The sequence below is a fragment of the Chelmon rostratus genome, chromosome 13 (assembly GCF_017976325.1).
Source record: "Chelmon rostratus isolate fCheRos1 chromosome 13, fCheRos1.pri, whole genome shotgun sequence".
Lineage (NCBI taxonomy): Eukaryota > Metazoa > Chordata > Actinopteri > Chaetodontiformes > Chaetodontidae > Chelmon > Chelmon rostratus.
In genome coordinates this window covers 25,631,672-25,644,075 of record NC_055670.1, presented here as the reverse complement: position 1 = coordinate 25,644,075, position 12,404 = coordinate 25,631,672, and the positions used below count along the sequence as shown (strand labels likewise).

The following is a 12,404-nucleotide window of genomic DNA, read 5'->3' as shown; positions in this document are numbered from 1 at the left end:
TGATTTCTAATCATGATGTCCAAATACCTGCAAAGCTGTTGTTGCTCCTCAGCTGTACTTTGTGTTTAATGCTAAAAAATTAGCATGCTAACAGGCTAAACGATGATGGTGAATATGGTAAATGTGTTAAGAGACTTTGTTCAATAGATCTGTGGGTAAACATACCTGATGAATGTTAGCATGCTAGCATGGTGATGTTAGCATGTAGCTCAAAGCACCGCTGTGCCATAGCGCAGCCGCTCAGAGCTGCTAGCATGGCTCCGAAATCACACCTCTGTTCACTCAGTCTCTACAGCCTATATATTGGCCACTCAATGGTTTACTCAGCACTATATTGAAATATTGGACACTTATTATCATCTTATCACACAGCTGTAGCCTTCACATCTGTAAAACGTGGCCCAGTGAATTGAGTGTGAATTTTGTTCCATTGTATTTTAGGGCACTGTATAATGGATAAATTTACACATGAAGAATTTGAACTCTTAAAAGTGTGACAGTAAATTTGGTGATGTCTGAAATATTTTTTTGCCATTGTCAGACAAATTATATTCCCTTATAGTTACCTATCAAACTTAAAAAGGAACAGAAAAATGTAGAAAAGAGCTTGTGACAGTATCCAATTACAGGCTGTGCTGAAAGAAGCAGAGTCGTATTCACACACATTCGTCTCGCAGAAAAGCACCTGCATTTCATTCAGAGATCTGTTTGAAAAGGATGCACAAAATATTCTTTCATAACGTTGTATGAAAACATTTCTCGGTTCGCTGAAGAGTCAAGACAGCTTTCCGTTCCTCTCGGTGAATAGTGCTGCACGCCGGCTGTGAATTCAGACACTACATGTGGAAAAAGATCTGGTGCAACACCAGTCGTGCCGCTGAATGCCTACAAACAGGGCACGCTTTGCAACCACTACGTCATCAAATTTAGACGCAAATTTAAACCCGCTGTTACACATTTTAGGTCTTGTAGAATAGAGAATATATTTTCCGTGAGGCATTTCAAGTCAAACTAGAGTGCATCCCTTTTAATCTTTTTAGTTTCAAGTAAGAGACTCAAGTGAAGACTTTTTACCTTAATTTCCTTCATTTTTTATAGTGTAGAAACAGAACAACCAGCTCCATGTAGGCTAAAAGTCGTCCTTATTGCTCCAATGCATGACTGGTTTTGTAATGTAAATAATCAGGCATTAGTTGAGGCCTTCTCATATTTGTCAATCACTTTATTTTTGCCTCATTTCCTTTAACATCTAACAGCTGTCAAAGATTTGTGGCGTGCAGCCCGATACTGCACATGATGCATGGATCTGAAAGGCACAATCTCTTCCACATGAGCACCTCATTACAGAGGTTTAAGAAATTAATTGTCAACTATATATGCAATTACACACAGACACATGAGTGCATGATTCCAGTGACATCTGAGACGTAGATTAAGAGGCTTCGGCGTCACGCGGAGCAATCAGCCTCGATTTTACTTTCCTCACTTTTGACAGCAAACATCTGGCTGGCGGTGTGATGCCACGCAGAGCGCGGCGGTTTAATTGACGGTATCTGACAATATTGAATCACAGCGAGAGGGCACTCAAAGCTTTTATCTAATCAGATTCAACAGCAGACATAATTTCATCTGTCTGCTAAAGCAGATGTGCCGGGTGAAGAGGGCTGAAGGGCTGAAGGGCAAATGCAGCCAAAGTTCGTCTCAGTGTTTAAAAGAAAAAAAAAGGCCGAACAGTTAGTCATTATCTCTGAATCACCAGTCTCTAACAGCTCCAACAGTATTATTTTATCAACCACCCGAATGTTATCAGCCGATCATAATTCTGTTTCTATCTCTGGCTGGCCTGCTGATATGAACTCAGAGGAAAGTATGTCCACCTCACCTCCGCATGGCTGGACTGTCTCAGCCTGGTTCCTGTTTGAACTTTTCAACTTCCCTGCAAAAAACTACCACGTCCACTTTTGACTTCTTTGTCCTCCTACATGGTAGTGTCTTGTCTTCATTCTTCACTTTCAGGCTCTGCGGCTTTGTATTTACTGTTATCACCAAACAAAACTACTAGACTGCTAATCTCAACCACTCTGATTTATTTAATCAAAGTCTGGCATCAGTTTCCAGATTGCAACCCTTTCCAGGTGTATTTTACAACATTTAAAATCTCAACTATAACTTAAAACAAAGGGTTTCTGTAAAAGAGAGGCACACAATCACTCACGATAAGAAATGAAAGCACATCATGCTGCCTGTCGTCGTGTTTAATGTTTAACTGCCCTGCCCTCGTAGGTGGGAGGAGGAGATTTGTGTGAGTCAAGTGTTGGCTAACGTGTTGCTCAGACTGAGGTGAAACCACAGGACTGTGGACTAGGAGCTACGAGGACTCTCGGAGAGCCCAGATGGTCATCAGGAATGGGAAGAGAAAGACCAGGCATACGGCCACACGCTGGACTTTTGGGGATAAGGCACTGATTATTTAGAGCAAACTGGAACGAACTGAGGAGTCCTCATATTTTCTACTGTGCTGTGTCCTGCCATCATACACCTCCTGTGAGTTTTGGGTTTCCCACCACTGGAATACTCTCCCTGAAGACTCAGAAGTCATTCCAGACAAAGAACTCTCTTCAGTGTTAGCTGTTATCTTGGAAAACTGCTCACCTCTGGATCTTGGCTCTAACCGCGGGGACAGCGCCCAGCAGAGCTGATAAGCTAAAGGGAGAAAATCAGTACCTGGAAAATCTGAGCTCACCACTCTGCAACCATGAGTGAGGAAACGGAGATAGCAGATGAGAAAGACTGGAGGGAGCTTGAACCCAACTATCCCGTCAAAATCGTCCTGACAGTCTTTTACAGCCTCATCCTGGTGACGGGTATTGTGGGTAATTCAGTCACTATCAGGGTGACACAAGTTCTGAAGCGTAATGGCTACCTGCAGAAGAACGTGACGGACCACATGGTTAGCCTGGCGTGCTCGGACTTATTGGTGCTCCTCATCGGCATGCCAGTAGAGCTGTACAGCGCCACCTGGTTCCCGTTCACGTCTGCATCGGGCAACGTTTCCTGTAAGATCTACAACTTCCTGTTCGAGGCTTGCAGCTACGCGACCATCCTCAACGTAGCCACGCTTAGCTTTGAGCGCTACGTGGCGATCTGCCACCCGTTTCGCTTCAAAGCCCTGGGCGGGAAACGCACCTCTGGCCTCATCGCCTTTGCCTGGCTGGTGTCCCTGCTCGTGGCCCTGCCGCTGCTGTTTGCCACGGGAACGCAGGGACACATTCCCCTCCTCCAGGACACGCCCGTCCAGAATCTGACTTTCTGCACAAATCTGAGGGAGCGCTGGGTGATGTACAGGTGCAGCATCTTTGTGGCTTTCATCATCTACATGATCGTGTTGATGTGCGTGGCCTTCATGTGCCGGGCCATGATCCTCGTCCTGCGGAAAACTTTGGGATCCGTGGAAGGCGGCATCGACGGACCTCAAAGAGGGGCCAAGCACGAAACTTCAAAGGTCAAGACGGCGAGGAAGCAGACCATCATTTTTCTTGGTAGGTTCTTGGTTTCATATCTCAAAAAAGACAACTTGTTCCGCCAGCTGTGTCTGATCGAAGAGATGATGTGAGAGTGTGTCTGTTTGTATTGTCTGGACACTGTCTGAGTTTTAATACCTCTTGGGATCTACGTGACCACACAAGAGAGGAAATCTCTGAAAAAGTGCTAGCAGAAATGCTACCAAGTGTCATTTTGGGCCACTACGCCTGGTGATGTGTGTGTGTGTGTGTCTGATGTTGTTATATCACCACCGCTGCCCAAGATGTTTGGACTTGTCTTACAGCCTCCTCATCTCTTCACCACTTCGACTCTGTGCCGCAAGTTTGTTTCCACTGCTATGACACACGCTGCCTTTCTTTAGGGTGTGCTCTTAAACTGAAACAAACAGTGCAGATAAACCAGCATGTGCAAGTGGGCTTGTTTCAATTTGTTTGCGTGACCTTTCAACCTTGGAGAGTGCTGTGTATGTAGAGTCCTCCCATGTTCAGGCATAATCTGGTGATACAGAACTGACGCTACAGAAAATATGACAGCACGGCTGACAAAAAAGAAAGAGAAACCTCACCAAAGACCTCCTTCCAGTCAGCCAGGTGTAAAATGAATGCCAAAACCGCCAATACTCGGCCGAGTCAGATAAAATTTTAATAACAGAATTTGCAGAATAAACGGAGTGTGAGCACTGGGGTGGACATCCTGAGGACATCAGCACTGTCTCGGTCCAATGGACATCAGCCAGCACCTGACATGAGAATGGAGGGACTCAGAGATGTTAACAGATGCTGACATGGCGAAATGAAAAGAGATGGGAGACACAGCGATAGATACGGCAGACAAACTCCCAAAGTCCCCCAGTCATACAGCAGAGCGGTCACAGAGAGCGACCGCATGAATAAACAGGACGCTGACGAGAAGCAGGACACACAGGAACTAAATGCCAGACTCTGGAGGAGGAAGCTGTCCAACATAAACTCACTGTTAACTCCCTGTATAACGTACAAATGTCTTAGTCAGAACAGTTTCTTAGCAAAGGGAATTTAGTTTCCTGTTTACAGCAGTATGTACAGCCTTTAAAGCTGTTTTTTATATCAACAATGAATGAAATGACTGTAATGCAACAGGTGAGATCCAGCTCTGCAGTCCCCCTCAGCTCTATGAAGCGTTTTAGCGCCTCTCAGCTCTTTGTTTCGGTTATTTGATGCAGTTTTGGTTCGTCCCCACTGCTCTTATCAACACTTGTATGCGTACACTCACTGCACGCCACCTGCCAGCACACAAACGCCAAGTTTGAGTTTCAAAAAACGTATCATAATGGCTATGAGCTTACTTAATCTACAGCGCCGCCTGTTAGTATTGGCACCCATGAAGTTTAAGTACTTAATGTTAAACATCTCCTGAATAAAAGTGATGTAGCGATGCAGATTTTTTTTTTTCAGATAACTCATGTTTAATATTAAAGAGCAAAGTATCAACAAAATAAATAAAATTAACCAGTAGAGTGAAAAAAAAGCTAAATCTTGCTGTATCACTAGTATTGGCACCCTTTGCTGTTTGTCCTAAAACCTAATTTGACTCAGCAATGGTAGATTACAAATGGAAATCACCTGTGAAGACTTGTCTTTTCCCATGTGACATGAAATGGCCAATGAATGATGAGATTTGTTTTTTGAAAAGCCAACTGTTTCACTCAGTCCCTTTTTCACAACGGTGAAGACAAAAGAGCTTCTGAAGAAACAAGAAATGCTGTTGTTTGCAAACTTAAGAGCTCCAAAGGATATAAAACCATTTCCAAAGAGCTTGGCATCCCTGTGTCAACAGTGCGTAATGTTATGAAGAAATATTTGAAGCATGGAACTGTCAAGAACCTCCCTGGGCGTAAGGAGAAAATTCAATGAGAGAAGTCGTCGGAGGTTGTTGCAATCGGTGGCAGAATCACCTCAGGTAACATCTAGAGAGCTGCAGGCCCACCTGGAACAGTCTGGGGTAACTGTTTCAAGAAGCACCATCAGGTGCACACTCAACACAGCAGGGCTATTTGGGCAAAGGCCAAGGAAGACCCCATTGTTGAAAACAAGACACAAAAGGGAGCGTCTGGATTTTGCGAAAGAGAACCTGGACCAGCCACAGTCCTCCTGGCAGAATGTGTTGTGGACAGTTGAGACAAAATTAGAACTTTTTGGCAATTCTCACAAGCAGTATGTTTACAGGCGCCGCAATGAAGCATTCAAAGAAAAGAACACCATACCAACAGTCAAGCACGGTGGAGGATCCATTATGCTGTGGGGCTGCTTTGCTGCGTCTGGGACTGGAGGCCTTGCCCGTATCACAGGGATTATGAAATCTGAAGATTATCAGCAGATTTTGGAACAAAATGTCCTGCCCAGTGTAAGAAAGCCTGGGTTGAGGCGAACATCTTAGGTACTCCAGCAAGACAAAGACCCCAAACAGACATCTAAAAGCACACAAAATGGATTGAAAACAAAAAATGGACTGTTTTGAAATGGCCAGCAATGAGTCCTGATCTCAACCCAATTGAGAATCTTTGGGGGGAGCTGAAATCTGCCATTGGCAAAAGGAACCCTTCAAATATCCAGGACCTAGAACACAAAGCAAAGGAGGAGTAGGAGAAAATACCACAAGACAAAAGCTCATTGATGGCTACAGGAGACGTTTGGAGGCCGTCATCGCTGCCAAAGGGTGTGCAACCAAATGCTAAGGAGGGGTGCCAATACTCATGCACCTGCTGTATTTCTGTTTTTTGTTGTCTTTGATATTCCAATGCCTATTTTGAGGGAAAACAACTTTTCAGCTTTTTTTCCGCTTCCTGCAGCTTCCTGTCATCTACATCCCAGCTGCTACCTGCAGCTCATCACCAGCCAACATTTTTAGAATTGGCGGGCACATGGGAGTAGGCACGGTGCACAGAGCTCTGCTACAAAGAAAAGCATGTAGCAGCGTGCATGAAATCGCCTAATTCTCCTGTTTTGATGCAAAAGTGCCGCCTTCCCTGAATAATACGATCTCGATGTGATTATCAGATATGAATATTTTCTCGTAGTATTTCTACATCTTGCTGCTACTTATCTGCATCCTGGAACGTGCCATCACCACACATACGTGTTATGAACTTCACAACTTGAACTTCATAAAAAAAAGATATTTTTGAGGGGAATTCATCTCAACCCTTATGAAATCTATTTTATAATATTTAATAGTTTATTGATGTTGTGTATTTTTGTTCTCAAGTATGGTTTATTATGAGATATTTTTATACTTGGCGAAGGTTGTCTGGCACCTCAGGGATGCAATCCTAGTGTTTCTGTGTTTGGTTGATGTATTTCCTAAAGAAGGGGATCAGCTCATTTAAACAGTGATGTCAGCATTTAAAGAAAAGAATTAGAAATATATCGGGGGTTTGGCGGTTTGACGGCAAACACACACACGACGGCTCGGTGTTTGAATACAGTGACATCATGTTGGATCAGTCTGACACTGAGAGTTCACTAATACAAACACAACGGCGACCGTGAATCAACGCTGTGGAATTCACTGTGGACTTTTACATCTCAGGCTGCACATTTTAGAAACTGGCTGCTTGCTGATGGAGGTTCAAAGTCAATGAAACACTGAAATGTGGGTAATTATTACTTCTGTATCTTGACTGCAGATACACATTAAACAAAAGACCGTGAGCTCTGGAAATATACTAATTTGAAAGTGAAAGGATGAAACTAAAGCCCAGTAAAAGAGTGACAAGTGCTTTTTTTAATTAGACACTTAGATAATTTTTGAAACTCACATTTTCTCTTCAAACCGTGCGGTGTGCCTAGTTGAAGTTGGGGGTGCGCGGAGATGTGATAGACGTATCTTTAGATTCAGTGTAACGTACACTTCATCCATAAATCTGTATAGAAATCAGAGCAAAAAGGCAGTTCTCATAACTTCAGAACTTGCCTAAGAAACGTCATGTTTTCAACCTTTCTTCAAAGCCATCCAGTGATACATGTCTTTACATCCACGGGGACAATGCAAACAGGAACAGCTAATAGCTAATAGCTAATTCTGCGTGCTTTTAATGGTGCTAGTTCGCCAAAATGCAGTGGTCTTGGTTTAATCTGATGCAGGACAGCACAGGGTCAAACTTTAAAAACCCATGATTTAACCAAGAGTCATCTGAATACCAGGTCTCTGCAACCAATTGATTTATTTTATCCTTTAATCCTGTTTGCAGCTACAAGAACTAGTTTGAAAAGTGACCTTAAAATCGTGACAGTGATACAACAGTGATAAGACACAATCACATACTGAGCTCAGATTTTCCTTTTAATTTTGGAAGGTTTAATGCTAGAAGGTGTTTTTCACCATGATAAAATCTACAGTGAGCATCCTTTATACTGTTGAGGGGTAATAACCGTGACTATTCCTAAGCTGAAGTCCTCAGGACGGCCATGGATCAGCCACGCTGAGAGACATTTCATCAGCCTCGCAGCATCCTGCAGAGAAAAAACACATGATGGATACACGCTGACTTTCTGCTTCATCCTTTTCCATTTATCTTTCAATACGATGCTGACATATCAACTCAAATCTGTCTTCTTCACACACGAAATAATTAATGAGCGGGCATTATTTCCCATCTACTCATAAACACCTGTGTAATCTTTCACCTCTTCCTCGACTGCAGGACCGAGGCTCTCCTGTTGTGCTCCGATTCAATTACCAGTCAGCCGTTCATCCTCATCAGTCCAATTATGTATTTAGTATTGGACAGTGTGTGAATGAGATTGCGCTCCTGTGCTGTGATGACCTGAGGTAGATGAGGAAGGAGTGGTCAGCTGCATTACAACCAATGCATAAAATGGGGTTTTATCCATTAGTCACAATCCCTGCGCAGCTGAATAGCCTGATACAACATAATTGTTTCTGTCCTGCTGTGCGGATGTAATTTTGAACCCGCTATCACATATCAACATCGGCTGGCATTAGCTGACGAGGATGGTGACGTGGCGATTAACACGATGATGATGATGGTCACGATGGAAATGAGGAGGCGGGGGAGGCTGAGGATGGTGACAGTGATGCGATAATTAGCAGGAAGGAAAGAAAAGACAGAGGATGACGATGGTATTTATGGAAAATAGCAGGAAAATAATGATCATGAAGAGAGGCAAAGTGGCAGAAAGTACTTGCCAGCCTTCGTCAGGTTTGATCCAGCTGGATGGACGGCTTTAGTGTCTTTCACGTTGCCGTTCTGGATCAGTCTCACTGCTCTAATCAGCCACTTTACAGTCGAAGCAGGCAACTGTTCTTGAAAAAGCTCTCAATCCCCACTGGACACAACTGCCTGCCCAGCACCACACAGCCGAGAACACGGTTAGCAACTAGCTGGGGAACATAGCGGAGCATTTAGCAGCTCAGCAAGCCCTCAGGAGCCGGTGGAGAACAAAAACAGAGCTAAAAGCCGGACGCTCCACAAATGACCGCCGTCCTTATGGCCCCCAAGTGGCTAAAAAATGTTAAAATTGATCATAGTTTATAATTAATTAAGCTTATAGGACAACTTGTATTACTTTTAATACTTTTTTTATTTAGTTAAAAAAGACAAAACAATGACAAAACAACATATGGAACAGTCAGAACACGAACACATCAGGGGGAATAACAGAGCAGGGTTATGTTACCTGTCATGTGCTGTGTTGGCTAGTGCATACAGGTGTGTGTGTGTGTCTGTCTGCGTTTTCATACTCAAGTATTTGTTTTCTTTTAAAGCTAACATTTAAAGTCTTAATGCAAGACTTTTAATTATTTAGTATTAAAATGCATAATTTTAGCTGTTTGGTTTTGAGTGAGATATCTTAACGGACTCAGCAGCTCTTTGTCCAGGTGATGTTTTAGTTTTGGGATGAACTGCTGTTAGACTCAAGCTGTCTTAAAGTGTCTTTCCACCAGTTTACAGTTTCGTGACGCCCTGCCAGTGAAAGCAGGTGTAAAACGTCTTCTGCGGCTCGGCAGGGAGTTTTATCAAGTCATCAGGCTGCTTCGGGACGAAGGGTTTTTTAATGTAAAGCATGATGAATGATGCAAACTGCAGCTGTGTTGTGGCTTTTAAGATGTGGGCTCTCACCAGCAGGGCGGGTTTAATGAAGAGAGCACTATGCCTTTTTTTGTAATTAAAGTTTTTACGTTTTTTATTGAGTTTTCCAATAAACAACATAATGCAACACAAGACTAATGGAACACAAACAACGAAGCCGGGCACATAAATGAGTTAACCTAAATGAAATAAGGCACGCCAGTGAAATAAGGAACAGACCGGAGGAGGGGCACAAAAAGCAAATGAAATACCACATAAATAATTCATACATAAATGAAGTAGCACATTTTCATTAAAAAAGGTCACAATATTTTGAGACCAGATGTCATTAAAAAATCAAAAGAGGGAACGCTATTGTGTTGCATTATGGGAAGTGTCCAGCTTTTTAGAGAGGACTAACTATCTGAATATCTGAACCTCTGCTGTGTCAGTTTTGACCTTTTCAAAATCTGCATCTTGCAAGTCCTCCAACTTTATGGTGGTGCGATATTAAATCACTGGAGCCTCCGTTAACATGACGGTGTCGTGCAGAACTTTCAGGCTATCTGCTAAAAGGCTTTGAATTCACATACTTCCCAACCTGGAAGGCTCTTTCAATACTTGTTCTATTTTCTGTTGGAACAACCTCTGGTGAATATAGTGGGAATGCAAATTTGCTGCAAGACACTTAGCGACGACGCAACATTTGCCCACTGAATGTTTGCAGCGATTAATTCTAATGTGAGCCATATTTTTGTCTGAGAATTCAATAATCACGGTTATGAGGAAGAACAAACAAGCTGTTCCCCAAACACAAAGCTGACGCTGCTGTAATGAAGCTTTGAATTGATGAAGATGTTTATGCAGGTGGGTTGAATGAATGGATGGATTCCCTCAGTAACAGAAGGTAATGTGTTTTTAAATTACACCACGAACTGAAAGTAAAGCTGAGCAAAACACAACATCGTGGGGAATCTTCTAAAATGGTTTTTGTTTCAAAGGATGATTGTGTGTGTCATCTGTGGAAAACAATCACTCAGATTCTGATATTTGAAAGAGGGGAAACTGTAGAAATATCATCAGCACAGTATACTTTTTCAAATTATTTTCATTTTATAAAGGCTGATTCATGCAGCCTCAAATGATCGGTGCCATGCTATTGTTCCAGCAGCCCATTATTCTGATTTCTTGCATTATTTTTTCCCACTTGTATTCCACAACAAACTAAAGATTTCCAACCCTTACCAAGCAAAAAACACAACCAGTCAGAGGGACACTGGGCGTGTTTTCCAGTTTTGCAACAATGAAAATTATCACTGCAGCCTAGTGTGGAAATACTGTAACGTAAAAGTAGAGGAAGGTCGTATTTAGCTGGTTGTATTTGATGATTTATGTTGGTTCTGAAAAATGCATCCAAGATAACTTTCATAAAGGGACAATCAAGCTGTCCTCACCGGGTCCTTGAACTGTGTAACAAGGGAAACGTGGAGGAGAACATGTGATGATAAAACTGGTGGGAGACTGAACAATGACAGGAAGTAAAAGACGAAAACAGGAAATGCAGATAACTGCAGTCCATGCACGTCATCACGCAGCTAGTGTTTCCCCCTTTTTTCGGTATTCATGCTATGCTAAGCTAGCCGGCTGCTAGCTGTAGCTTCTTCTTTACTCTACAGACATGAAAGTGATATTGATCATCAACCAACAGGGGAACGTTACAAAAATTACCCTCAAAAAATGTTGCTTCATGTGGTCATTAGGACGTTTTAGGAATGTTACCCAAAACATTTGGTGAGGAACGTTGTGGGAATTAGAGCGTTTGGTGTTAGCTGGGTTATATCTGCGTCCTATCTTAACAAACCTAAATGACCCCCATTTTTTTTTTTTTTTTTGCATGTTTTAGCCCTTTTACTACACATCAAATATGTGTTCCCTCACAACTAACTCATGGAAACCAAACTGCTGAGTCTGATTTTTCTATTTATGCAGCCGTTGAGTTTCATTCTTTAAAGGCTATTTTTGGGGCATTTTATGGATCTTTATTAGAGAGCCAACAGTAGAGAGATGACAGGAAATAAGGGGAGACAGAGAGACGGAGAATGACCAGGGTCGTTGCTGTTCATAGTCTGTGTAACACCTTGAAACCAGAGTGTCCCTTTTCATTTGTTTTTTTTTTGACCAAACTTTTGAAACTTGCTCAACATATGCAATTATTCACACTGTACACGAGGTCTGCAGCGATTTTTGCGGCATGCAACAATATTGAGCACATAAATTCAGACCAAAGGAGCTGCCTGGAACAGTTCCATCTAAAAACTCTACAGTATGAATTCTGTATGAAAATCTGTGGTAAGAAATAATTTTTACTTAAGGAGCTAAAACTGGAAAAAACACTTTGTCCCTGCATGAATAAAATAAAACTGAGACCTTGAATTCTGTTTCTGTACTCTGTACCAACACCTTCATTTGCTGTCGTCTCTGTCATAATGAGCCATTGTTGTTAAGGGCTGGTGTAAAGGAGAGTCCGGACCCAACAGCAGTAGTACGGAGATGGTTGTTTATTAAACAGGAAAAAACCACCTTGCGGGGAAAAAACAAATCAATGACTTAGCCACAATGGGAAAAGTAACAACGTAACACAAAATCGCCTGATAACCAGGGGAAAACGAAAAGATTAGCACAAGAAGAACATCTCAGGCTGGCGTATAACAAAAGCTCAAAAACAAAAACTGTGAAGCACAAGAAATACCAGAGTCACTCGAGGCGGGAGATCGAGTCGTCAGTAAGCACG

At 42.5% G+C, this 12,404-nt stretch overlaps 1 protein-coding gene across 1 annotated transcript in view; it reads left to right on the top strand.

Annotated features, from left to right (window-relative positions):
* The first annotated feature begins 2,755 nt into the window (after positions 1–2,755).
* The window catches only part of gpr39 (G protein-coupled receptor 39), a 38,631-nt gene continuing 28,982 nt past the window's right edge, over positions 2,756–12,404 (top strand). The window contains exon 1 of the mRNA XM_041951398.1: positions 2,756–3,539. Coding sequence (XP_041807332.1) covers positions 2,756–3,539 — 784 coding nt within the window. The remainder of the gene's footprint in view (positions 3,540–12,404) is intronic.